The 27,648-nt window shown below is 43.5% G+C and overlaps 2 protein-coding genes and 1 long non-coding RNA gene across 8 annotated transcripts in view; 2 read left to right on the top strand and 1 right to left on the bottom strand.

The window, feature by feature from the left end:
• LOC118371915 (probable methyltransferase-like protein 24) overlaps window positions 1-5,775 on the top strand; it is a 54,145-nt gene extending 48,370 nt beyond the window's left edge. For both annotated transcript variants that reach the window (XM_035757574.2, XM_035757573.2), the window contains one exon: window positions 5,300-5,775. In XM_035757574.2, the coding sequence (XP_035613467.1) occupies window positions 5,300-5,617 (318 nt within the window). In that variant the 3' untranslated portion in view covers window positions 5,618-5,775. The remainder of the gene's footprint in view (window positions 1-5,299) is intronic.
• A 2,947-nt stretch (window positions 5,776-8,722) lies between these two features.
• Window positions 8,723-26,195, bottom strand: LOC127922118 (pre-mRNA-processing factor 17-like). Its single transcript, XM_052505786.1, has 6 exons — window positions 25,976-26,195; window positions 24,241-24,356; window positions 23,626-23,759; window positions 17,334-17,410; window positions 14,564-14,708; window positions 8,723-9,270 (listed from the first exon to the last, which is right to left on the bottom strand). Exons 1-6 carry the CDS (start codon window positions 26,178-26,180, stop codon window positions 9,093-9,095), a joined length of 855 nt encoding a protein of 284 aa, XP_052361746.1. The 5' UTR covers window positions 26,181-26,195; the 3' UTR covers window positions 8,723-9,092.
• Window positions 13,496-14,494, top strand: LOC127922119 (uncharacterized). 5 transcript variants are annotated; one of them, XR_008110422.1, is made up of 4 exons: window positions 13,496-13,731; window positions 13,767-13,992; window positions 14,160-14,229; window positions 14,297-14,494. It is a non-coding gene; the product is annotated as an uncharacterized LOC127922119 (long non-coding RNA). The 5 variants fall into 5 exon arrangements; XR_008110423.1 differs by adding an exon at window positions 14,081-14,123 and having other exon boundaries at window positions 13,496-13,992; XR_008110424.1 differs by having other exon boundaries at window positions 13,496-13,992; window positions 14,195-14,229.
• Window positions 26,196-27,648: the final 1,453 nt, after the last annotated feature.

The following is a 27,648-nucleotide window of genomic DNA, read 5'->3' as shown; positions in this document are numbered from 1 at the left end:
TCTCCTCTCCCGAGTCTGTATGGGAGTTTCAGTGATGGGACAAGACTAACTACCAATTGGATACCACAAAATTGGGGAGAAAAGGGGTAAAAAAATGTTTTATTATTTAATAAAAAATATTCGGGCGAGATCCCAGCTATACATCCTGTGGAAGGAGTTAGTCTTTGATGAGGACTTGAAGACGGTGATAATAGAAGTTTGTGGAAGTTGTATAGTGGAAAGGAGTTTACAGTTGATGTGAGATCAGTGCTGTAAAAAGGAGGTTTGGGTTGATACTCCCACACAGATAATCAATCTACCTCAACAGAATTCATCTGACTTCATTTATTTGTGCTGCTCTCGTTTTGTGAATTCTAACCTCTCACTGCATGTTCCAGAAGGCAGGGTACCTCAGTCTAATTCATCACTCTGTTTTTTCTCTCCTTTTTAGCATGAGCAACAGTTTAATCAGTGCAAATTTAAATCAGGCTCTTGAGCAGAATGCCAACAAGCCACGCACCGGCGCCTACCATTAGCAAGTCCATGCTTAGAGGCGTCAGCCATCAATTCCTCTTTTGGAACCAGAAACAAAGCTCACTATACCATACAAATTAGTGTGTGAGAAATAATTAAGACGTGTGGGTGCGTGTTCGTATGTGTCTGTGTGTGTGACAGATAAAGGACAGACCCCATCCCTGTACCTGCTTTAGATGCAAAGCAACACACACATCTCCATACTGTGTTTTTTTAATGTGAGTACACAGCTACAGAAACAACGGATTGTCTTTCTTCTCTCTGGCTTTGTGACAGAACAATAGCACGGAGAACTGATGAGTCGCTTCTAAAGGTCAAAATATGCATTAGTTTGTGTTCCTTATCGGTGATTACACAGCTCATAAATGAGTCATACCCGCTCTGGTCACCATCAGAGGCTGTCTCCATGGGGATGAACACACCAATTCAACAGTCCTTCAGATCTCATGCAAATTGATTTGCTTTCTCCTAATGCACAATAGAACAACAGTCAGAGACACTCTTTCTGACAATCAGGTCACTCACTTCTTAATGTCTCACATCCACACTGTCACAAGAGGGACACACAGCTTCCAACATGGCTTCCACTCCTCCACAATACAAGCCTTTCCTCACCATGGTTAGGGTTAGTGTTATCATGCAGGTGTCTCACATCAGTTTGGAAACAGAACAGACCCTGGACCAGTTGTTAGGGGAGGCTGTGAGAGTCTAAACAGAACCTCTCTCTCTCTCCTGATCTCATTGAAGTGTAATGAAATGTCTGCTCATTACGATGGTCTCTGGAGAGGCCTGTTTCAGATATGTTTCCCCTGCCTCTCATCCACTAATTAAAGAACACAAAATACTTCATCTCTGCTTGATACAATCATAGAGTCACACAGGCAGAAAAAACATCCCTGTAGCCCAGCTTACCTGTGTACTGTGTTGTATCAAAATTGTCATAAACACATGTAAGCATTGTGACATATTTGGGCTCAAACTTGTTATCTTGTGTTAATCAGCCAAACAGCTTTAAACCGTTATGCCAAGAGGTTCGAGCCTGTTGATGAACTTGCTGGTATTTTGGGCTATGAAGGACGCCACTAAGTTCTGCAAAAACTGCAATTAGCCGCTGAAAGAAATAATTATGGGCCTATTAGTTAGACTCAAGTGTCAGTTTCCATTTATAAAGGTTCATCAGAGGTCAGCTAACTTGTTTGTTCACACCAAACGATCAGCTTTCCTCAAAAGCGTTTAGAAATGAATTCATAAAAACAAATCGTTTTATCCCTAATCTGCTTCTGTTTGATGGCTGAATGGATTTCATTCCAGCAGAAGGCCGACTCAACTCATTGAATATTGTCTGCAGTGTCTCTCTGACTGGGATGTAAAGTTTCTCTCTTATCACAAAGAGATAACAGGGTATCTGGGTTCTCAGTGATTCTGTTGAGGACATTACCTTGGCGGTGGTTAAAAATAGTGTGTAGGTGGCTGTGCATTTATCGGCTTAAACCATTAGGGGTTAGGTAAACACACACACGTTGAGCCAGCAGGCTGTGAACAGTGAACATGCTCTCTGTTTTCCCTCATTAGAAAGATGGAGTGATTCTGACCTCCTCCCTGTTGAGCCCAAGGGACCACAATTACTTTACTGCCTGACAGATACTTCACAACTAAAAGTCTGGGCTGAGAGACACTTTACAACTAAAGGTCTGGGCTGAGAGAGACTTCACAACTAAAGGTCTGGAATGAGAGACACATCACAACTAAAGGTCTGGGCTGAGAGAAACTTCACAACTAAAGGTCTGGGCTGAGAGAAACTTCACAACTAAAGGTCTGGGCTGAGAGAAACTTCACAACTAAAGGTCTGGGCTGAGAGAAACTTCACAACTAAAGGTCTGGGCTGAGAGAGACTTCACAACTAAAGGTCTGGGCTGACAGAGACTTCACAACTGAAGGTCTTGGCTGAGAGACACTTCACAACTGAAGGTCTTGGCTGAGAGAAATTTCACAACTAAAGGTCTGGGCTGAGAGAAACCTCACAACTAAAGGTCTGGGCTGAGAGAAACTTCACAACTAAAGGTCTGGGCTGAGAGAGACTTCACAACTAAAGGTCTGGGCTGACAGAGACTTCACAACTAAAGGTCTGCGCTGAGAGAGACTTCACAATTAAAGGTCTGGCTGAGTGTGATTTCACAACTAAAGGTCTGCGCTGACGGAGACTTCACAATTAAAGGTTTGGCGGAGTGTGACTTCACAATTAAAGGTCTGGGCTGAGAGAAACTTCACAACTAAAGGTCTTGGCTGAGAGAAATTTCACAACTAAAGGTCTGGGCTGAGAGAGACTTCACAACTGAAGGTCTTGGCTGAGAGACACTTCACAACTGAAGGTCTTGGCTGAGAGAAATTTCACAACTAAAGGTCTGGGCTGAGAGAAACCTCACAACTAAAGGTCTGGGCTGAGAGAAACTTCACAACTAAAGGTCTGGGCTGAGAGAGACTTCACAACTAAAGGTCTGGGCTGACAGAGACTTCACAACTAAAGGTCTGCGCTGAGAGAGACTTCACAATTAAAGGTCTGGCTGAGTGTGATTTCACAACTAAAGGTCTGCGCTGACGGAGACTTCACAATTAAAGGTTTGGCGGAGTGTGACTTCACAATTAAAGGTCTGGCTGAGTGTGACTTCACAACTAGAAGTCTGGGCTGAGTGTGTGGCCCAAAAGTAAAAGGCGATGGTAGACATATTTTCTAGTTGCTTTATAGCAATGCTTTAAGACTACAGTGTTTAAGACACAACACTAGGAACAAGACAAGGCTACTGCTGACCTTGGGAGAAGGGGAGACTGAGGCATAGCCTCACTAAACAACTAAATAAAAGCTCCAACACCCATCGGCCTCACTGAACCTCCTCAGTAGACCACAATTCAGGCCAAATCACCATGCACCCACCTACCCTCCCTCCCCAAATCCATCAGTTATTGCCCTACTTCCAATCCTCCCTGTCAAAGTAGTTTCTGTCTGCATATCTCTATTCCTCTCTCTCACACACACACCACACACACACACTGCGGTGATCGGAAATCTCTTCAGAGATGTGTGGGGCCATATGGAGATGCTCACGCAAGACTGCAGCTTTTCGAGGGCTCACAATTTCTCATACTAGGGAAGCGAAGGGCAGATGAGCTTCAGGCGGTGTGGGCTTAGGGGACATCGAGAGGGATATGTTGTGAAGTCCTTGGGATTTGCCTTGCATGCCAGCTGATGACACATCAGGGAGAAGAAAACTGTCAAATAGAATGAAGTTATTGAAAGTAGCCCATTCAATACACACCCTGAGAAAAGTATATATTGAACAGAACCATTCTGGGATTTGTAAGACCTTCATAGCCTGGGGGTCATGGGTCATAACATTACTGTTGGTTAGGACAGTTCCCATTTTATGACATGTCTGTCCAATCAGAAACATTATATTGCCAAGGGGAGGGATCGTATCCATTGGGAGACCCAGAGACAGAAAGCACTTAATTTTGACTAGTTCTATATCTGGGGGAGCGCTGCTTTTAGGAAGGCTTGGAATGTGGGGAGAAAAGGGATTTCTGCAGTCACTAAAGACATATAAAGGTTGTGTAAAGTCTTGCTAGCCCTTTGTTTAGAGGAATGGAGTGGCTATGGGATATTGGATATGGGCTGTCAGAGAGCCAGCCAGCTAAAGTTGTTATTTTACTCTAGCCATTGAAGAAGTGTTTTTCTGTTCGACAGGTTAGATACTCAACACTTGAATTAACTTTAACACTAATGTGCTGGAAGATAAATATGATTGGTTTGTGGAAAGTTTGGGTCAACTATTGACAAATATTATTGGCAGCATTGGAATTTGCCAATGGTGAGGCCATGAGGCAATCTGCCAATGAGAGGGTAGTAAGTTACAGAGGAGAGAATAAATTGGTGAAATAAAATGTCAAAAGCAAAGAAAAGCTCTTTCATTAATAAGGCTGTGAAACAGTATGGGTTCAAGGAGTTGACATGAAACATTAAAGCACATTTAAAGGCCCAGTACAGTCCAAAACATGATTTCCTGTGTTTTATATATACAGTATTTCCACACTATGAGGTTGGAATAATACTGTGAAATTAAGACAATGCCATTTTAGTGTAATTGCTAATGAATGACCTGAAATGTCAGCTTCTTTTGGTGGGAGTTTTGGCCTTCCATGGTGACATCACCATACAGACCAATAAGAAAGAAAGTTCCAAACCTCTCTGCCAATAACATATCATTTTCACTTTTTCGCTCCCCACTCAAAACCACTTCCTGACAGTCCTATAAAAATATTGCTTGAGAAAATGCTCTGCTAAGAAGCTATTTTGGTTTATTTTTGAACATTTTAATTGAGAAATAAAAATCACACAGAAGTTATTTAATATTAAGATAAAAACAGCTGCATTAGACCTTTAAATGGCAGCCCAAGGCCTAATATACAGTATGTGCATTGAAAGTAGCCCATGCATATGATGACTCAGTAAGATCATATCCTGAGGCCATTATTAACATTAATGTTAATGGACTTCTCTTTCTCCTCTTCACAGACCTTATACCACATTCAACCTCTCCCCCGGCATATCCTCCCTCCTCCTCTACTCAGACACATCCTTTCTTCTACTTGTCCTTCAACCGACCTTCTCTCTCCCTCTTTGCACTGACTCTCCCTCACCTCCATCAAAAGGCCTTTTCCCCTCTCTCCATCTTATGTCTCTCCCTACTGCGAGATATTATCATTGTTGAGTCTCTCTCCCTCTCTGTTCCAGGTGGATGTTCTGAAGGCAGACATGGAGAGTGCGGAGTGGAAGATTCTAGAGAACCTGGTTCTAGAAGGGGTTCTGAGCTCTGTGGGTCAGCTACTACTAGAAATCCACCTCCACTGGGCGGGCTTCGAGGTGGGCGGGGACGACCCATCTGTGGTGCGCTATTGGTTCAGCCTACTGAAGGAGCTGGAGCGTGCTCACTTCCGCCTGTTCCATTACCATAGCGATCCAGCAAAGCCCCGCCTCTTCCTGCACCGGAACATTCTGAACGCCTCCAGTGCCTATACACTGGGCTGGGTCAATACCCAGTGGAGGCCCTGAGAGCTGACTGACTGATGGACAGGGCTCTGGCCAATGAGAAGGGGAGATCTGGGAAATATAGTTCAGCTACGATGGGAAAGTCAATCCCATGGGATGTTTCACTTTGGTTAGCGTGATGAATCTGGTATTGGTCAGAAATAAATATCCAAAGTACTGTACTCCAGAAAAGGATTGTCTCAATCTATGGAGGTTAATGTAATATTTTGTGAGCTATACTGTACTCCTAACAAGCTCCTATCATTTCAGCATTTTGAATCACTACTCCCCTACCCTTCCCTGATATGACCTTAGACATGGTGAGGTAATTGCCTCGAGGGCCCAAAGTCCATCTGTCGGCCAGAGCTGCTTTAAAGTGGCTGTGTTGGCTGGAGGTCAGCCGGCAAGCATTGCGGCAGCCATCTCTGTCATCATGGCCTCATCTGGGCTTGGCACTGAGCCAGCCACCCTAACAGATGCATCCACCCCTTCCTGGAGAATTATCCTCAGAGGCATGGATAATGAATAGTGAGGTAAGACCACAGCCCAAACTAATAGCCACAATTTGTCCTCAGGATCTTCTGCATTAAAAAGAGTACATAGGGCTGGGAAAGTAGCTGTCAGACTGAGGCTGAGCACACCTCATTTAGCCCAGGGATGAGTTTCTGTGGGAGGCTACTTACGAGGTGGGGGGGGCTGGAGGTAGTTAAGGTAAAGGCTCAAACGCTTGCCTGGGAGGACAGTCAATATGTCTTCTGAAGAGAGACAAAGACATGACCGTCTACCCAGAGAATGACCATACCTGGGTTTCAACAGACACCTACTCATTCAAGGGTTTATTTTTATTTTTACTATTTTATACATTGTAGAATAATAATGAAGACATCAAAACTATGAAATAACACATATGGAATCATGTAGTAACAAAAAAATGTGTTTTATATTCTTCAAAGTAGCCGCCTGTTTGCTTTGATGACAGCTTTGCACACTTGGCATTCTCTCAAACAGCTTCAGTACTCACCTGAAAAGCTTTTCCAACTGTCTTGAAGGAGCTCCCGCATATGCTGAGCACTTGTTGGCTGCTTTTCCTTCAATCCGTGGTCCAACTCATCCCAAACCATCTCAATTGGTTTGTGGTTGTGGAGGCTAGGTCATCTGATACAGCACTCCATCACTCTCCTTCTTGGTCAAATAGCCCTTACACAGCCTGGAGGTGTGTTGGGTCATTGTCGTTTTGAAAAACAAATGATAGTCCCACTAGGTACAAACCAGATCGCTGCAGAATGCTTTGGTAGCCTTGCTGGTTAAATGTGCCTTGAATTCTAAATAAATCAGTGTCACCAGCAAAGCATCCACACACCATCACACCTCCTCCTCCATGATTCATGGTGGGAACCACACATGCAGAGATCATCCGTTCACCTACTCTGCGTCTCACAAAGACAGTGATTGGAACCAATAATCTCACATTTCGACTCATCAGACTGCCTGAAATTTTCTGGATTGATTGACCTTCACGTATTAAAGTAACGATGGACTTGTTTCTCTTTGCTTATTTGAGCTGTTCTTGCCATAATATGCACTTGGTCTTTTATCAAATAGGACTATATTCTGTATACCAACCCTACCTTGTCACAACACAACTGCTTGGCTCAAAACTCCTCAAATGACATTTAAAAAGGCACACCTTAATTTTAATGCATTCCAGGTGACCATCTCATAAAGCTGGTTGAAACAATGCAAAGAGTATGCAAAGCTGTGAAGGCAAAAGGTGGCTACTTTGAAGAATCTCAAATATTTTGATCTAACACTTTTTTGGGTTACTACATGATTCCATGTGTTATTTCATAGTTTAGATTTTTTCACTATTTTACAATGCAGAATTATTTTTTGAATGTGTAGGTGTGTCCAAACTTTTTGCTAGTACTGTAGGGAAAACAACTATCAAGGATGTGAAGAATCGCCTCAATTGCCTCACTCACTCGTCTTAGGTCAATGCACATTTAACATGTATGACATTTCACATTAAACTGGGACTTTGAAAATACTTAAGGAAACAATGTACGCCAAGTTGTAAGGAGGCCGAGTTTGCCTGAGCAAATGTTGAATCAGGACGATTCGGATAGCGAATACCAAAGATGGTGAAATATGTTAGTGTGTAGCTATAATGAGCAGATTCCGAGGGAATAGTAGGGTCTCTCCCTCTTCACAATTTGAATAATAATAGAAAATGTCAATCTAGCCGTTATAACTTCTGCTGTTTGTTTTCCCACTCTCTCAAACCCTTTCCCGCTTATTCTCTTTAGTAACGGTTCTCTTCTCACTATTAAATCCACATAAACCCCTCTGAAAAGAGTAGTGTTGCCAAGTCGCTAGTGCCTTCATAGCAGCATCAAAAGCTCAGGGGTATTCATTTCTAATTGAAAGTTTTCAGAATGTATTAATCCTTAAAATGTAAGTCTGAACCCAGTTTAGAATTGTGTAATACATTTGGTGACAAAGTAGTTGGGAGAGCTGCAGAGAGAAAGAACGATTGAGTCAGAAAGGTTGAGATTAACTCAATCTCGGTCTCCCTTTACCTCTCTCGCCGTCTCCCTTTACCTCTCTCGCCGTCTCCCTTTACCTCTCTCGCCGTCTCCCTTTACCTCTCTCGCCGTCTCCCTTTACCTCTCTCGCCGTCTCCCTTTACCTCTCTCGCCGTCTCCCTTTACCTCTCTCGCCGTCTCCCTTTACCTCTCTCGCCGTCTCCCTTTACCTCTCTCGCCGTCTCCCTTTACCTCTCTCGCCGTCTCCCTTTACCTCTCTCGCCGTCTCCCTTTACCTCTCACTGCAGATCTAAAACTACTTTGTCACCAAATTTGTTACACAATTCTAGACTCGGTTCTGGCTTACATTTTAAGGATTGAAATAAAAAATGTATACCCCTGATTTTTTTATGTCTATAAAGACACTAAGGGAAATAGCAACTTGGCTACACTTCTTTCTTCAGAGGGGTTTGTGTGGATTTAATGGTGAGAAGGGAACCGTTACTAAAAATAAGAAATCCTAATAAACTTGACGAAATATCTGACCAACGGCAAAAGATGGAAGTACAAGACGACTTGACCAAAGGAAAGCAATTTGACAGGCAAAGTTTATAAAAAATTTAATTTCACAAAGGGACATACATTGGAAAACATAATATTTTCCAATATAAAAAATATTGTGTGAATGATACGGACATCACTGATTAAAACAGAAGCCAGAAAACATGAAATTAAGAGAGCGCATGTGAGGGATGAGAACCCTATAAACACAACACACGGAGAAAATGTTTATCTTTCTATGTATACATCGCTGTCCTCTCTTCAGATGGGATAGAAATATACACTGTTACAAAAGGACTAGATACCAGCCCTATGGCTTTTAGCCTGCCGCTAAATTAGGGAAAGTACATAACAGAAAGACCACCTCTCCCCCTAAAAAGAGGGAGTCCCTTTGCAGCCCCCACCCCATGTCTCTAGTCCCAGAGTTTGATCAGTCCGTCCCAGCCACAGGTGATGACCTTGGAGGTCTCGTGGGGGTGCCACAAGGCACTGATGCACACCTTATCGTGGGCCTTGATCCGGTGGTACAGCTTGGTTGTCTTCCAGTCCCAGATATTCAGCTTCCCATCCGCATCGCCAGACACCACATAGCTACAGGAGAGAGAGAGGGATGGAGAGATGGGAGGAGAGAGAGAGGGAGGTTAGGCTCCCTGCTAAAAATGACTCATGTTCCATTTCACATGAGATGGTGTGAATTTGGGTCTCTGCTCAAAGGAGGGGTTACTTGCTGTTGCCATGGTTACTAAGAGAGGAGAGAAGTGAAGGCACCTGCTGATAGGGGTGAGTGGGTTCTTAATTGGGGTATGTGCTAAAATTAGTGCCTGTAAATGGCCTGGTTAGCGCTTTACGTACAGGACGTCTTCAGAAACACTAACTGACTGAAGGACTTGTTTCAGAAGGAAGTAGAGATGAGTCAGTTTGTAGATAAACACAATATTACCTGCTAGGGGGATGCTACTTCTCGCTCCCCTTCTCTCTCCCGCTGAAGTTTCTAAAAGGTCTTCCTCAAAACCCTTTGCTAACATAAACCCCTGGGTTGAATCCAGTAAATAAATTAAATTAAAACATTTAAATTGGAAAACTAAAGAAAGGGTACATCTTCTGTTTGAAAGGCTTGTACAATTACTGTAGCATACATCCTATTCAGACAGGTGAACCCCTAGGGGGTCATATCCCTGAAGCCCTAGGTCGTATTCACTAGAAACCAAATGGAAGAAAACGGGGAGGGACGACCTGCATTTGTCCAATAAGAACATCTTGTTTGCGTTTCTATTCAAAACTTTGGAAGCCTTCAACTTTCCAGCGGAAATAATACACCATAAAAATACTATATAAATATCCTAAAGCAAAAATACACACAAATAATATATCCGATGAAATTGCATTAGAAATGGGCACAAGACAGGGATGTCTTCTCTCCCCCCTCCACTTTGCTCTGGCAATTGAACCTACTGCAGAAAGAATTAGACAGGACCCAAACTTATCATTGGGTATTGGTAAACACACACAAAAAAAAAAAACGTATTTGCCGACGATCTCCTGATCGTGCCTTCAGAAAGTATTCACACCCCAGAACATTTTCCACATTTTGTTGTGTTACAAGGTGGGATAAAAATTGATTTGCCTTTTTTTCATCAACAATCTACATAAAATACTGTGAAATGGAAAAGTGGAAGAAGAATTTGAATATTTGTATAAAATATATATATATATGGAATATATATGCAATATATGGAATAGACAACAGGTGGAAATTATAGGCAATTGGCAAGACACCCCAATAAAGGAGTGGTTCTGCAGGTGGTGACCACAGACCACTTCTCAGTTCCTATGCTTCCTGGCTGATGTTTTGGTCACTTTTGAATGCTGGCGGTGCTTTCACTAGTGGTAGCATGAGACGGAGTCTACAACCCACAAAATTGGCTCAGGTAGTGCAGCTCATCCAGGATGGCACATCAATGCGAGCTGTGGCAAGAAGGTTTGCTGTGTCTGTCAGCGTAGTGTCCAGAGCATGGAGGCGCTACCAGGAGACAGGCCAGTACATCAGGAGACGTGGAGGAGGCTATAGGAGGGCAACAATCCAGCAGCAGGACCGCTACCTCCGCCTTTGTGCAAGGAGGAGCACTGCCAGAGCCCTGCAAAATGACCTCCAGCAGGCCACAAATGTGCATGTGTCTGCTCAAACGGTCAGAAACAGACTCCATGAGGGTGGTATGAGGGCCCGACGTCCACAGGTGGGGGTTGTGCTTGCAGGACGTTTGGCATTTGCCAGAGAACACCAAGATTGGCAAATTCGCCACTGGCGCCCTGTGCTCTTCACAGATGAAAGCAGGTTCACACTGAGTACGTGACAGACGTGACAGTCTGGAGACGCCGTGGAGAACGTTCTGCTGCCTGCAACATCCTCCAGCATGACCGGTTTGGCGGTGGGTCAGTCATGGTGTGGGGTGGCATTTCTTTTCATGTGCTCGCCAGAAGTAGCCTGACTTCCATTAGGTACCGAGGTACCGAGATGAGATCCTCAGACTCCTTGTGAGACCATATGCTTGTGTGGTTGGCCCTGGGTTCCTCCTAATGCAAGACAATGCTAGACCTCATGTGGCTGGAGTGTGTCAGCAGTTCCTGCAAGAGGAAGGAATTGATGCTATGGACTGGCACGCCCGTTCCCCAGACCTGAATCCAATTGAGCACATCATGTCTCGCTCCATCCACCAACGCCACGTTGCACCACAGACTGTCCAGGAGTTGGATGCTTTAGTCCAGGTCTGGGAGGAGATCCCTCAGACCATCCGCCACCTCATCAGGAGCATGCCCAGGCATTGTAGGGAGGTCATACAGGCACATGGAGGCCACACACTACCTAGCCTAATTTTGACTTGTTTTAAGGACATCACATCAAAGTTGGATCAGCCTGTAGTGTGGTTTTCCACTTTAAATTTGAGTGTAACTCCAAATCCAGACCTCCATGGGTTGATAAATTTGATTTCCATTGATAATTTTTGTGTGATTTTGTTGTCAGCGCATTAAACTATGCAAAGAAAAACTATTTAATAAGAATATTTCATTCATTCTGATCTAGGATGTGTTATTTTAGTGTCCCCTTTATTTTTTTGAGCAGTGTATATACACACACACACTAGGTGGGATAGATATATATATATTTATGAAAACTAAACACTAAAATATCTTGATTACATAAGTAGACAGGCATTTTCTTGCCATAGATTTTCAAGCCCATTTAAGTCAAAATTGTAACTGGGACACTCAAGAACATTGTCATTTTGGTAAGCAACTCCAGTGTATATTGGAGTTTTAGGTTATTGTCCTGCTGAAAGGTGAATTTGTCTCTGTGTCTGTTGGAAAGCAGACAACCAGGTTTTCCTCTGGGATTTTGCCTGTGCTTAGCTTTATGCAATTTCTTCTTATTCCAAAAACTCCCTAGTCCTTGCAGATGACACGCATACCCATAACTTGGCGTAACCACCATGCTTGAAAATATGACGAGTGGTACACAGTGATGTGTTGGATTTGCCCCAAACATAATGCTTTGTACTCGGGACAAAGTTAATTTCTTTGCCACATGTTTTGCAATTTTACTTTAGTTCCTTATTGCAAAACAGGATGCATATTTTGGAATATTTGTATTATTTTCACTCTGTCATTTAGGTTAGTATTGTGGAGTAATTACAATGTTGTTGATCCACCCTCAGTTTTCTCTCCTATCACGGCCATTAAACTCTAACTATTTTAAAAGTCACCATTCGCCTCATGGTGAAGTCCCTGGGATTTTTCCTCTGTGGCAACTGAGTTAGGAAGGACGCTTGGTATCTTTGTCTTGGGTGTTAGGAAAATTATGATTAAATGACTGAACAAATGATTTTAAATGGAACTGTAACTAAGTAAACTTATACTCTGTTTTATCGTATCTGATTAAGAATATGAGTTCATAAGAGGGGATTGTGTGACACGGACAAGGAGTAATTCAAGTTAATGAACACCATTCCAACAAGGAAGAAAGAAATGGGTTGTGGATTAAGTAAACAGATAATGTAGTTAACCTATGGTTGAACTGACTAAACTTAGCTCTGGGGTGTTTTAGATAAGACAGTGAGTGCATTCCTAGGTTCTGTTAATTAGAACTGTCAGCTAAGTGGTGATCGATAATGTTGAGGGGTCAAAAGTTAATTCAGTTGTGTTGTGTGTCCTGTGTATGTGCTAGGGGGCAATGAAATGACATGTTACTGTATATAAACTGTTGCTCGTGGTAACGCTCTCTGAGAATAAATTCTGTTACCTATTATTGAAAAGACTCGTCTCCGTCTATTTTATGCAAACAAGAATCTTACAAATTATCATAAAATAGATTAAGGGAATTCAATTAATGAAAACATATTGGTATAATTGAATTACAGTAACAGGTGTATTGATACACAATTCAAAGTGTAATAACTGCACCAAAGGGATATGCAATGTCTTTTTTTTTTTTTTTTTACCCATCTACGAATTAGGTGCCCTTCTTTATGAGGCATCCCCCTGGTCTTTGTGGTTGAAATTCACTGCTTGACTGAGGGACCTAACAGATAAGTTGTACGTGTAGGGTACAGAGATGAGGGAGTTTGACCGTTGGTTTGAAAGAACTTCTACTTAACTGGAAATCAAATGATCCTCCATCGTTAAGACAGTGGATGAATCAAAGGCATTATTATTTAAATATTGAACAAATTTGGGCTAGAGAGAGAAATATAATAGCACAATGAGGCCATATGACAGTGTTACATGCACTGGAAATGCCCAAGTATGAAGAATGGGAGGAATGTTGGAGTGAGAAACGTAACAGGTATGAAGAATGAGAGGGAATGTTGGAGTGAGAAACGTAACAGGTATGAAGAATGAGAGGGAATGTTGGAGTGAGAAACGTAACAGGTATGAAGAATGAGAGGGAATGTTGGAGTGAGAAACGTAACAGGTATGAAGAATGAGAGGGAATGTTGGAGTGAGAAACGTAACAGGTATGAAGAATGAGAGGGAATGTTGGAGTGAGAAACGTAACAGGTATGAAGAATGAGAGGGAGTGAGAAACGTAACAGGTATGAAGAATGAGAGGGAATGTTGGAGTGAGAAACGTAACAGGTATGAAGAATGAGAGGGAGTGAGAAACGTAACAGGTATGAAGAATGAGAGGGAGTGAGAAACGTAACAGGTATGAAGAATGAGAGGGAATGTTGGAGTGAGAAACGTAACAGGTATGAAGAATGAGAGGGAGTGAGAAACGTAACAGGTATGAAGAATGAGAGGGAGTGAGAAACGTAACAGGTATGAAGAATGAGAGGGAGGAATGTTGGGTGAGAAACGTAACAGGTATGAAGAATGAGAGGGAATGTTGGAGTGAGAAATGTAACAGGTATGAAGAATGAGAGGGAATGTTGGAGTGAGAAACGTAACAGGTATGAAGAATGAGAGGAGTGAGAGAAATGTAACAGGTATGAAGAATGAGAGGGAGTGAGAAACGTAACAGGTATGAAGAATGAGAGGGAGTGAGAAACGTAACAGGTATGAAGAATGAGAGGGAGTGAGAAATGTAACAGGTATGAAGAATGAGAGGGAGTGAGAAAAACAGGTATGAAGAATGAGAGGGAGTGAGAAACGTAACAGGTATGAAGAATGAGAGGGAGTGAGAAACGTAACAGGTATGGATGTGGTGGAAACGTGCGTTTGAGCAGGTGTGATGTCATTGATGTTTGTTGGAATTTGTGTGCATCTATCTATTGCATTCTGTCTATGTATGGTTTCTGTGGTCATTTTTTAAAATGAATAACAAAAACACCTCGTTTCGTTTCAAACCATTTTGCTAGCGTTTGTACTGCATAGGATGGATTTGTCTTACCTCATGTCTGGGGAGAAGTCCACCTGGCAGGCGTAGCCAGCCACCATGTGGCCCTTGAAGATCTTCTTCTTGTTCAGACGGAAACGGTTCTGGGCTCCAAATATCAGGATCTGATTGTCCATGGACTGGCAGGCCAGCCACTTACCTAAAGTGGGAGAAAATACAATAACATTTGAGTTCTGCGTTTTAGTTAGAGCATGCTGATGTTAGGGGTTGACCCTGCAGGTACAGGACTTCTCCAGTGAGCAGTGGGCCTTGACCAAGTTACTTCAAACAACACCTTTCTGATCAACCTTTTTCACAGTGTGAAAAGCAGCCAATGCATCAAGGGGCTCGGGATAAAACTATAAAAATGTCTCGTAAAACAGATTGAGCGTGTGATACAAGACAGGTTGGTTGAGCTGAACGGGAAAGCTAGGTATTATGGTCTGTGTTATTCAGGCCCGTGGGAGTGGACCACCCCAGTAGACACTAGCAGCTCTTCTCTGTAACCGCCTGAGAGAGAAAGATGAAGACAATCACTTTGGAAAGAATGAAAATACTTTTGATGACCGTGTGCTGACTTGGGCTAGGTCCCAAGTGGCACCCTTTTCTCTGTATATAGTGCACTACTTTGGGCCCTGTTCAATAGGGTGCAATTTGGGACAACTTTGATGTCAGCTTCACAGACATTGTTAGCTAGCAACCCTCCTGTCTCTCTACACAGACACTAGGAATCAGTAACAGTGTGTGCTCCACTGCGTGTACACCCGCTCCACTGTTTGTGTGCATGTGTGTCCTCCCTTTCCAAGTGCCTCCCAAACAAACCCACATAAAGGGATGCCATTATCTCAAAATGCCAACCGCTGTAGGTGGATGAGAAACGGATAAATACAACTGGGCTCTCTTTTGTAAAACTGGAGCGAAAATAAGGAGTCGAGCAGAAGAAAAGCTCCATACGCAGCAGTCCCAGCTAGGGCTGCTGTGGGGGGACAGAGTGGAGTAGGCTGCTCTCCCAGTGAGAGTTCATCTGTTATTTAGACTAATGACAAACAATTCATGTCAGGACAAATATATGAACACAGCTCAGAGGGAGATATGGGGAAGAGAGAATGGGGGAGATGGAGGGGAAGGGTATGAAGGAGGGGAATGGGTAAAATAAAAAGCTGTGTGTGTGTGTGTTTTTTTTTTTAACCTTTATTTAACTAGGCAAGTCAGTTAACCTGTTGATCCTACCCCCTACCTTTTCGAACATTCTGTTAAAAATCGCGCAACATTTCAGCACCCTGCTACTCATGCCAGGAATATAGTATATGCATATGATTAGTATGTGTGGATAGAAAACACTCAGATGTTTCTAAAACTGGTTAAATCACAGCTGTGACTATAACAGAACGTGCGTTTCATCGAAAAGCGCAGGAAAATCTGATCACTGAAAACTGGAAAATATATCAATGCGCCACTTGAATGTATTGTTGAATAGAAACCACATTACCTGGAGCCGAGGTTGCAATACCTACAGCTTCCACACGATGTCAACAGTCTTGTCATTTGCCTAGGATTTGTTTCTTGGTCAAACGAACAAGAGACAGCCCATTTCTTCCGGTCTCCGACCGGATATTTTGGTTGAGATTTATCCGGACATTATTTCAAGACGTAGAGCTATAGAATATACATCGCCTCGTGATCAATTTGATCGATTATTAACGTTTACTAATACCTAAAGTTGCATTACAAAAGTATTTGAAGTGTTTTGTGAAAGTTTATCGTCAACTTTTTTAATTTAAAAAAATTACGTTGCGTTATAAATCGCTGTTTTTTTCCTTGATCACACAGTCTTCATAGATCGATATCTAGGCTATATATGGACCGATTTAATTTTAAAAAAAAGACCCAATAGTGATGTTTATGGGACATCTAGGAGTGCCAACAAAGAAGATGGTCAAAGGTAATGAATGTTTTATATTTTATTTCTGCATTTTGTGTAGCGCCGACTATGCTAATTGTTTTGTTTACGTCCCCTGCGGGTCTTTAGGGGTGTTACATGCTATCAGATAATAGCTTCTCATGCTTTCGCCGAAAAGCATTTTAAAAATCTGACTTGTTGGCTGGATTCACGAGTGTAGCTTTAATTCAGTACCCTGCATGTGTGTTTTAATGAACGTTTGAGTTTTAACGAGTGCTATTAGCATTTAGCGTAGCGCATTGCATTTCAGATGTCTAGATGGGACGCCTGCGTGTCGGGTCGACCTAAGAGGTTAAGAACAAATTCTTATTTTCAATGACGGCCTAGGAACAGTTCAACTGCCTGTTCAGGGGCAGAACGACAGATTTGTACCTTGTCAGCTCGGGGTTTGAACTTGCAACCTTCCGGTTACTAGTCCAACGCTCTAACCACTAGGCTACCCTGCCGCCCATGCATGCATGTATGCATGTATGTATGTATGTATGTATGTACAGTGCCTTGCGAAAGTATTCTGCGACCTTTTGCCACATTTCAGGCTTCAAACATAAAGATATAAAACTGTATTTTTTGTGAAGAATCAACAACAAGTGGGACACAATCATGAAGTGGAACGAAAAGGTCACAAAGTTCAAGGGGGCCGAATAGTTTCGCAAGGCAATGTATGTGTGTATGTATGTATGTGTGTATGTATGTATGTATGTATGTATGTATGTATGTATGTATGTATGTATGTATGTATGTATGTATGTATGTATGTATGTATGTATGTATGTATGTATGTATGTATGTATGTATGTATGTATGTATGTGTATGTGTCCACTCACCATTGGGTGAAAGCGTTACAGCAGGCATAGAGTGCATACTGGGCTCTGCGATGTATTTGAAGTCCACGGGAATGTCCCTGTAAAACACAAACGCAGCACGGTCACAAAACGGTTAGAGTACGGTCAGGGTACGGTCGAAATAGTCCAGAGGTCAGCCATGACACTACTGGCATCAGTATTGACAACTAGCATTAATGCTCTCACGTTGGAAACATTGAAAGTCACGCAATGCAGCTGGCGCCTGGAAAGACGTGATTCTAGCTGAGGATCAAAGCTATACTGTTGACGAAACAGTTCAGATCCAGACACTGTTGGCATTACAGATACAGTGCCTTCAGAAAGTATTCACACCCCCAGACTTTTTCCACATTGTGTTACAGCCTGAATTTCAAATGGGTTAAATGTAGACATTTTTGTCACTGATCTACACACAATATCCCATAATGTCAAAGTGGAATAATGTTTACAAATGAATTACAAATGAAATGTGAAATGTCTTGTAAGTATTAAAGCCCTTTGTTAGACATCCATTTTCTAAATAAGTCCAGGAGTAAAATGTGCTTGACACGTCACATAAATAATTTACACACTGTGTGCAATAAGTGTTAAACATGGTTTTTGAATGACTACCTCATCTCTGTACCCCACACATACAAACAATTTTAAGACCCCGCAGGCAAACACTGAATTTCAAACACAGATTCAACCACAAAGACCAGGGAGGTTTTTCAATGCCTCGCAAAAAAGGGCACCTATTTGTAGAGGGGTAAAACAAAAGGAGACATTGAATATCCCTTTGAGCATGGTGAAGTTATGAATTACACTTTGAATGGTGTATCAATAGACCCAGTTACTACAAAGATACAGGCGTCCTTCCTAACTCAGTATCCGGAGAGGAAGGAAACCGCTCAGGGATTTCACCATGAAGCCAATGGTGACTTTAAAACAGTTAGAGTTTAATGGCTGTAATAGGGGAAAACTGAGGATGGATCAACATTGTAGTTACTCCACAATACTAACCTAAATGACAGAGTGAAAAGAAGGAAGCCTGTACAGAATAAAAATATTCCAAAACATGGAATATTTTAGTTTGCAATAAGGCACTATTGTAAGAAGTAAGAATTTAACAGTTTTTGGGATGAAAAGAAACAGAACAGAGATAAGTACATGCAAAAACCTAGAGGTAAACCTGGTTCAGTTAACTTTCCACCAGACACTGGGAGATTAATTCACCTTTCAGCAGGACAACAACCTAAAAGGCCAAACATATTCTTGAGTTGCTTACCAAGACAACGTTGAATGTTCCTGAGTGGCTTAGTTACAGTTGACTAGATTTTAAAGTCAAGGGCTCTGAATACTTTCTGAAAGCACAGTATATGTAAATGGTATGGTATGAATTTCCATACCATGTTTGCTTAAACACTGTGCCAAGAGCATCCAATTAAATCCACCCTCTCCCTTTCTGCATTCTTTTTCCCCTCTCCTACTTTCTCAACCCTGCCATCTCTGAGTTTGATAGTGAAATGGAGGTCAATCATGGATTTTGTTCTAGGGTCTTCATGGCGTCATCCAACTCTATGGTCTTCTCACACACTGTCGTGAACAGAGCAGCTGGCAGATCTAACTGGATGAGTGTCCGTGACAGAGACACCAGCGACAGGCTGAAGATTGTGTATGACTGTGAATAATGTTGTTGTGTTGAGGGTGTGTTGACCACGTAAGAGTTGATCCTCCTCGCTCTCAGTGGGAGGCTATCTATCTGGACTGAGGCCATCTCTCCCTCCTCTCTTCCTTTCTCAGATAGCACACAGCTGGACTGGTTTAGAGCCACGGCGCTAACAGCTCTACCCCATAAACACCAGCTAGACTTATACCTAACCAGGGCCAGAAGGAAAGGGACACACTCCATCCCTAAACCAGAGTGAACTACAGGAAACAACTAACTTACAATGCATGAAGCATGAGTCAACTACTGTACCTGAAGACAGTTTTAGGATTAAAACACACACACGCACGCACACCAAAGGGGCCCCCCGAGCCAGCCCTGCCTGATGTCCACAGCAGAGCAGAGTCAGGCCAAACCAACTCTCTAAACACAAACAGAATGCATCAAATCTCCCCTCAGAACTCTAAAAAATAACTCAATGTGTCTGCGTGGCTGGGAAAGAGAGAACCAAGCAGATAGTTTGGAGTGGACTGCTGTTCTTTCCTCCCAGTATGTTAATGAAGCCGCAGTTGTTTCTGAATACCTTTACCTGTCCCAGTCAGTCCTAATTCACCAGGCCTGGGTCGTATTAATTTACGCATCAAACATAAGAAAACGGGTTGAAATAGGAAGGGACTATGTGGATTTGTCCAATGAGAACTGGTCATTTGCCATTGCAAAATGTTTTGCTACAGTGTGGACTAATGAAATTGTGCCTGGTTTTTATCTTACCCCTCACCAGTGTCTTGTCTAATGGATCCATAAGGGGTGCAGAGACTGTAGCCACCAGGGGAAGGTTAGCACTAACTCTCTCGTGTGTGTGTGTGTGTTACATTGTATTGATTCTAAACCGTGCCCAGCACAGCCCATACACTCAGTCTCCACATCCCCAACTAATATACCTCAGCTGCTGACAGCCAACCACCTAGAGAGCTCTTCACTCTGTGTATGTGTGTGCGCACAAAAAGGGCCACAATGGAGTGTATGTGCTGTGTTTGTGTGTGACTAACAAGGAGTCTGTCTGTAGTTCCAAATCCCTCAGCTTACCCTCCCTCTCCATCTTTGTGTCAGTGATGTGACTCCATGTTTATTTCTACCTAATTCAGCTGAGATTGGTGGTTGAGCTCTCCCTAATCCTACCATCTGAGCTGTCACAGGGGAGAGGGGCAGTAAAGCCTCTCGTTGGCCCAGCGTCTTCTCTCCACCATAACAAACCCTCCAGCTCCCACATTACACTCCTAAAGCCCCTGGGAGGACTCCTAATGAGTGTGCAATTCACTCAAATACTCAACATTCTCAAAAGTGTCTCACATGATAGAGAGGATCTACGCCGCCTATCAGTGCAGCCACTTCATAGCCCCAAGAGCAAAATGCCTTCACTGCGTCACTTCCACTGGAAATCCATTGAGCACGTTGGGAAGATTAAACAAGGAGCGTGAACAGGGAAAGCTGAACTTTTGTCGCATACACCGTGGCATCGAGTTGCTATTGACCAATCGAAGCTCACTATAGTTTCCAGCCCGAACTGGATTGGCTGTTGATACCTAGCACTATATAGACTGCTTGCTAACACCAACATAAGGGCGAAGCAAGTGCGGATATCAAAATGTACACGTTAAAAGGATCTCGGCCATCACTCATTCATTGCTAGAGCTGTCTGGGCAGCATTGTTAGCTCTCCACTCACGCAAACAATCATGCTTCATAGAGCGACGCATGTCGAATACGGAACGAGCGAGAGCTACTCGTTTCATTTGGGTCCCGCAACACAGTTAGCCTAAGTTGCTGGGACAGTGCCAACCCCTAAAAGTCTGAAGAGCTGCTGCTTGGCAAAGCAGCCTGCCTAACTGCTAGCTATCATGCTAGCCAGAATTCCTTGACAGTTTGAACACAGCCCACGATGCATTTAGCCCTTGTGGCTGGGACTGCAGATAGCCTCTGGCTTGTGGCTGTTTAAATCCCTGCTGTTTGTTGCAGTTTTCATTGGCATGATGTGCTGTGCTTGCTGGAATCAACAAAAAGATGCCTACAAGCTATTGTTACAATGGCTTAAAGAGCTTTGTCAAAATACTGGTGGACTCAACTAACAAAAGAATGGACCTCTGATCAGATCGTCCAAGACCTAAAGAACAGTTTGCAGTTCTCCCGGGGAGAGGTGGTTGTCCTAAAAGAGACGTGCTGCAAGATGACAACAAACTAGTGCAATACACAAATTTAAAGCTTAACTTCTTGTTAATCTACCCATCGTTTCCAATTTCCAAAAGGCTTTACAGCGAAAGCACACCATATGATTATGTTAGGTCAGAGCCTAGTCACAAAACACACACAGCCAAAAACACACAGCCAAGAACATGGTAAACTACTTCATTGTGAGGCTAAATATAAGGGCTGGAAATACAGATAAATTATAGTCAGATAAATGAAAAGCCGATTTTTGCTGAGGGCTTGGGACTGATAGGGTTAACACATTTGAATAATGGCATGTAGAAATATTGAAACGGTTCCTTACTGTTTGCAAAAGGCTAACTTTCCTTGCCAGCTTACAGCTGAAGCAAACATCAATTCACTACCCTGGTACTTTGTTTGTGATCATATGCAAACTATAACATAAAAAAATGCTGATTTCAAAGCTGATTGTCACCGAAAACTTTATTAATTCACTTTGTCTCCCTCGCCCCCAAAAACAAATTAACTTCTTCGTCTCCCTCGCCTCCAGTCTGGTTTCCACTAGATTACATAGCCAAAGGCAAATTACACTGCCATGTTCTGCCTCAGTGAATGACGTCATTACTTTCTTAGAGACAGTGCACACCTTTATAAAATAAGAGATTGCTTCTTTTATGCAAATGTTGTTAATCAGTACAATAAAATAATCCTAGCAGTTGCCAGTAAAATAAGTCCAAAATGGGAGGGATTGTTTGTCATCTGTGGCTCCATGAAACCCACTAAAACAAGCTCAATAACTCAATGCATGCACACACCCCTATTGAATAATATGTATTCACCTGTATTGTGAATAGACCTACATCTTGTTTATCATAAAGATTCACCATTCAAATAAATTATTACCATTGTTGTTTTGTCGTTAGATTGTTTTTACCAAAGTCAAATTGCTTGTATGATAGTATAATTGATTAATTATTGCATACATGGCAGTCTATAAAAACCATGAGAATACACATTTTCAAATGTAATGACATTGAACTCAAAAGATGGCCAACGATTGAACAGAGCAGTAGCTGAGTTTATATGTCTGGATCCAGTGAACACAGCAGTAGCTGAGTTTATATGTCTGGATCCAGTGAACACAGCTGTAGCTGAGTTTATATGTCTGGATCCAGTGAACACAGCAGTAGCTGAGTTTATATGTCTGGATCCAGTGAACACAGCTGTAGCTGAGTTTATATGTCTGGATCCAGTGAACACAGCAGTAGCTGAGTTTATGTCTGGATCCAGTGAACACAGCAGTAGCTGAGTTTATGTCTGGATCCAGCTGAGTTTATATGTCTGGAACTGGGACTTTGGCTAATAGGCCTTTGTTTTTGATGTGGGATCGTTTTGGTATCGAGTCTCGTGATACTAAACCTGGCATCGAAGTAAAAAATCTGGTATTGTGACAACACTAACGAGCACATTCTATCGTAAAAGCTAACAAGTACAGTGTCTCTAATAAACTGTAAAAACTGCAACAGAGACCTAACAGATGGCGGTGCATTCAACCCCTTCACTCACATATAGCCATATTAGGCATACTAGCAAGAATGCATAATGCTCCCTTCACACCGACCAAGCCCACTCCCTCTCCAGACTACACTACTAAAGCCACAGCTGGCATCCCTGGCACCCACTCCTTACCAGTCTATCCTACTGCTTAAAACGCACACCAACCGGATATTACAGAAAGGAACACAAATGATGGGAAACGGAGGGCATTTCATTTAATATGTGTTCTTCTAATAAAACATTCCCTCGAAGAAACCCGGTGAAACTTCTGTCCTTAGTCACCGGGTCTTAAATATTTATCAAGTTAGCGAGGTAAACAACAGCATTTGTTAATCGCCTTGGGAACCAAGCTAATTTGCAAGTCATTCTCGCCGGGCTTGGTGATTGAAAATACTTATTTTTCCTGGCAAAATAATCTAGCGAAACAAGTCATAAGCGAATAAATAAATATGACAGAGGAATAAGAGCTGGTAGGTAAGACCCTGAAATGACAAGCTAGAAGACGAGAGGACTTTACATCAAAATGAACGGTACTTAAACTTCCCATGACCTGCCCACCCATAGCACCCCAACCCAGTCAACCAAATACATTCCTCCACCACTCTCATTTGCACTTCATCACTTGTTAAACAGTCTTTGGCAATGAGTTCAGTTTGCAGAGGTATCTAGAAGACTGTCAGGACAAGCTGTTGGCTCTAATGTACATGCCGGAGATACAGTATAATATGGAAATGAAGCATAATACCAGGAGTGATGCTTGATGCTCCTCACCAACAATGTTGTTGAATCCTCCTCATTTCATAACTGTGCTGATTCAGGCCAACACAGTGGTAGGGTGCCGGTAAAAAGCTCAGCAGTCACTCACCACTCCCACACGCGGAGGGACTTGTCATCTGACGTGCTGACGAAACGGCGGTTCTCATCCACGAACGTGATGGTGTTGACCGCGCCCAGGTGACGGTCATACTCCTGAACCACCTCCCCTGTCCTTGCGTCCCACTGAGAGAGGGGGGGGGTGAGATAGAAAGAGAGAGAAAATAAGTAAATGTATACAAATTGAAACAGGTTACACACACACAGGTATATTAGCTATGGGAAAAATAATTACACAACACACACTCCTGTCACAGACAAACACTAGAACACACACAACAAAATGTACAGTGTAATGTATGCAGCGTAATTAGGGGGCAGACGATTGCCCATTTACAGACTCATTCATTTATCCCAGGAACAGTTTTTAATTGCTTTTCCAGAGAAGGGAATGGTCTCAGTGAGTTGTTGTCTTTTACAGATCTCTCTTTCTGTCTCTCTCTGCTCTGTCCTCGCTCTCTACATTTCCCAAGATGAATAACTTGCTCTAGTCCTGTTGCTCCGGTCTCTCACGCGCTCCACTGGAGCCCACGGAGCATGAAATACACTCCTGTCTCATATTGATCAGCCTCTAGGTAGTGTGTGTGTGTGTGTGTAATGACAGTACCTGAACGATCTTCTTATCAGACATGCCGGCCACGAAAAGGTTCTGCTTGTCCTCATCTGGGTTGAACTTGACGCAGTACGGCACCTTCCGGTTTGTGAAGCGGGAAATGCACTGGCCTGTGGAGTGAGAGTTGACATGTTTCAGAACAACCCACACTGACCGTATGCAACACACAATGTCTTCAATATAGTACAGAAACCATAGAATGACATATTCATGAATAGAATCTCTGTGGGAGGACCACCACCTGCAGCCAGCCATAACTTGCCGGTGTGCCATTCTGTCAATCAAATCAGATTTGTCGAATCCAACTCTGTCAATGCAATTGACAATATCAAGAATCCTCATTACAATAGGCCAATACAAGTTGACTACATGTAAATGGAATGGGCCCTAACCCTACAGCTCAGTGACTAGTAAACAAGGTGCTATGACAAGTCAGTGGTCCTGCAGAGCAACAAGTAGAGGATTTGTTTCTGTACTGCCCCTGCTGGGGGAAGAGACCCTCCCTGCTCCTTGTGGTAGAACCAACATATACAAGTGGAGGCTGCTGAGGGAGGACGGCTCATAATGTCTGGAATGGAGTCAATCAAATGGTATCAAACACATCACGTGTGCTATCCACTGACTTCATCCCAGCCATTTTTATGAGCCGTCCTCCCCTTTTGAGCAGCCTCCGCTGACATACACAACACATTTCCATCTCCTGGGGGAGCAGAGACCCTCCATGGTCCTTATGGTAGAACCAACATCTACACAACACATTTCCATCTCCTGGGGGGGAAGAGACCCTCCATGGTCCTTATGGTAGAACCAACATCTACACAACACATTTCCATCTCCTGGGGGAGCAGAGACCCTCCATGGTCCTTATGGTAGAACCAACATCTACACAGCACATTTCCATCTCCTGGGGGGGAAGAGACCCTCCATGGTCCTTATGGTAGAACCAACATCTACACAACACATTTCCATCTCCTGGGGGAGCAGAGACCCTCCATGGTCCTTATGGTAGAACCAACATCTACACAACACATTTCCATCTCCTGGGGGAGCAGAGACCCTCCATGGTCCTTATGGTAGAACCAACATCTACACAACACATTTCCATCTCCTGGGGAGCAGAGACCCTCCATGGTCCTTATGGTAGAACCAACATCTACACAACACATGTCCATCTCCTGGGGAGCAGAGACCCTCCATGGTCCTTATGGTAGAACCAACATCTACACAACACATTTCCATCTCCTGGGGGAGCAGAGACCCTCCATGGTCCTTATGGTAGAACCAACATCTACACAACACATTTCCATCTCCTGGGGAGCAGAGACCCTCCATGGTCCTTATGGTAGAACCAACATCTACACAACACATTTCCATCTCCTGGGGGAGCAGAGACCCTCCATGGTCCTTATGGTAGAACCAACATCTACACAACACATTTCCATCTCCTGGGGGAGCAGAGACCCTCCATGGTCCTTATGGTAGAACCAACATCTACACAACACATTTCAATCTGAATGTCCCACAACGCTGGCCACCTTCAGTAAGGCACAACAACTGACATGATTCTCTGAGCAAGTAATCATGACGGCTCTATTTCTGGCATTTATATCATGACCACGAGTGTGCTGTTCAGTGAGTCCCCAGGCCTGAACTACGTTCAGAAGGGCGCAACGTTGTGGAACGTTCGTGGCATTTCTATCTTTGTCACCACAACCGCGGCTGGACCGACCTGTCTCTGTGTCCCAGAGTTTGAGGTAGCGGTCGTAGGCTGCACTCATGTACTGAGTCCCAGTGTTGTTGAAGCAGATATCCCGCACTGCTTTACTGTGGCCTGAAGGGAGAGAGACAAGAGAGAAACACTTACACCTTACATATGCACATATTCTTCCTGTTCTGTTATTCTGTCTTGGCCCCCTGATCCCACTGCATGTCATATCACATTCATTGTTGGAATATCAAAATCACAGAGGGAAAAAATAAAAGGGTAAGAAAGAGAGAGAAAGCAAAGTGGCGAAGAGGGGGAGGATCAAGGAAGAATATACAGACCACTGTATCCTCTCCATCCCTCTCTCTACAATTCCTCTCTTCCCTGTGGTCTCCACCTATTTCTACCTCTCCTCTCCATCCCTCTCTCTACAATTCCTCTCTTCCCTGTGGTCTCCACCTATTTCTACCTCTCCTCTCCATCACTCTCTACAATTCCTCTCTTCCCTGTGGTCTCCACCTATTTCTACCTCTCCATCACTCTCTACAATTCCTCTCTTCCCTGTGGTCTCCACCTATTTCTCTACCTCTCCATCACTCTCTACAATTCCTCTCTTCCCTGTGGTCTCCACCTATTTCTACCTCTCCTCTCCATCACTCTCTACAACTCCTCTTCCCCGTGGTCTCCACCTATTTCTACCTCTATCCCTCTCTCTGATTCCCTCCCCTTCGTGTGTTCAAGATGACCCTTTAAGACCGCCTTTTATCAGCGCTACACTGTTACCGTGGCGATAACATGGTCCGTCGAGGCTAGTCTGCCTGTCCACCAGCCAGCTCTATCCAGGCCTTTCCATGGCTCGAGCTGCCTGGCTCAAGCACACACACCTCCCTCCCTCCTCGCTCTCAAGAGTTTTAGTGACTGTGGCACATATCCCAACGATGTTAAGGCTATGTTTTCATTATGCTGCTTTACTGAGATCACAATGAGTAAGACAAGACAAGGGCAGGCACAGTGAATTGGGTTTCGATTTGCAATAAAGGGCAACATTAAAAATGTCCCCCTTGAAATCAATGAGAGAAAAGAGGGAAAGAGAGAAGTGATGGAATGAGAGAGAGAAAAGAGCGTAGTCCCTTGTATTAAATAAGTAAAGAGTATATTGGGCAGCATGTTGATAATGGGTCTGATTCAGTACCGTGACAGCAGACTCCTAGTCTAAACCCCACAGGCACTGTACAGACCTGGCACTCACACAGGCTCCATTCCTAAAACACACGCACTCTCCATACCTCTATTTCAACTCTTTCTCACCCTCCATTCCTTCCCTCTACATCCCAAAGCTGTTGAATTATACATGGGGTTTGAGGGAACTGACAGGCAGAACCCCGACTGAGGGAAAACAATCTCCTCTGACAGCTCATACTGGAGGGAGGGAGGCTCCCAACACCCACCCAGCCTAGAGGGAGAGAGGGAGGCTCCCAACACCCAGCCTGGAGGGAGGGAGGGTCCCAACACCCAGCCTGGAGGGAGGGAGGCTCCCAATACCCAGCCTGGAGGGGGGAAAGGGGGAGAGAGGCTCCCAATACCCAGCCTGGAGGGAGGGAGGCTCCCAATACCCAGCCTGGAGGGAGAGAGGGAGGCTCCCAATACCCAGCCTGGAGGGAGAGGCTCCCAGGGGGAGGCTCCCAATACCCAGCCTG

This window comes from Oncorhynchus keta, unplaced genomic scaffold, assembly GCF_023373465.1.
Source record: "Oncorhynchus keta strain PuntledgeMale-10-30-2019 unplaced genomic scaffold, Oket_V2 Un_contig_24620_pilon_pilon, whole genome shotgun sequence".
In the NCBI taxonomy this organism is placed as follows: domain Eukaryota; kingdom Metazoa; phylum Chordata; class Actinopteri; order Salmoniformes; family Salmonidae; genus Oncorhynchus; species Oncorhynchus keta.
Note: the sequence above shows the minus strand (reverse complement) of the source record. Positions and strands in the feature narration are given on the sequence as shown.

Coding starts and splice junctions, on each gene's coding strand:
- LOC127922118 (XM_052505786.1), bottom strand. CDS start 26,180: ATGACATGCAGTGGGATCAGGGGGCCAAGACAGAATAACAGAACAGGA. Junction 23,760..24,240: donor CTGATAAGAAGATCGTTCAG/GTACTGTCATTA, acceptor CCCCTCTCTCAG/TGGGACGCAAGGACAGGGGA. Junction 17,411..23,625: donor TCCCTCCGCGTGTGGGAGTG/GTGAGTGACTGC, acceptor TGTGTTTTACAG/GGACATTCCCGTGGACTTCA.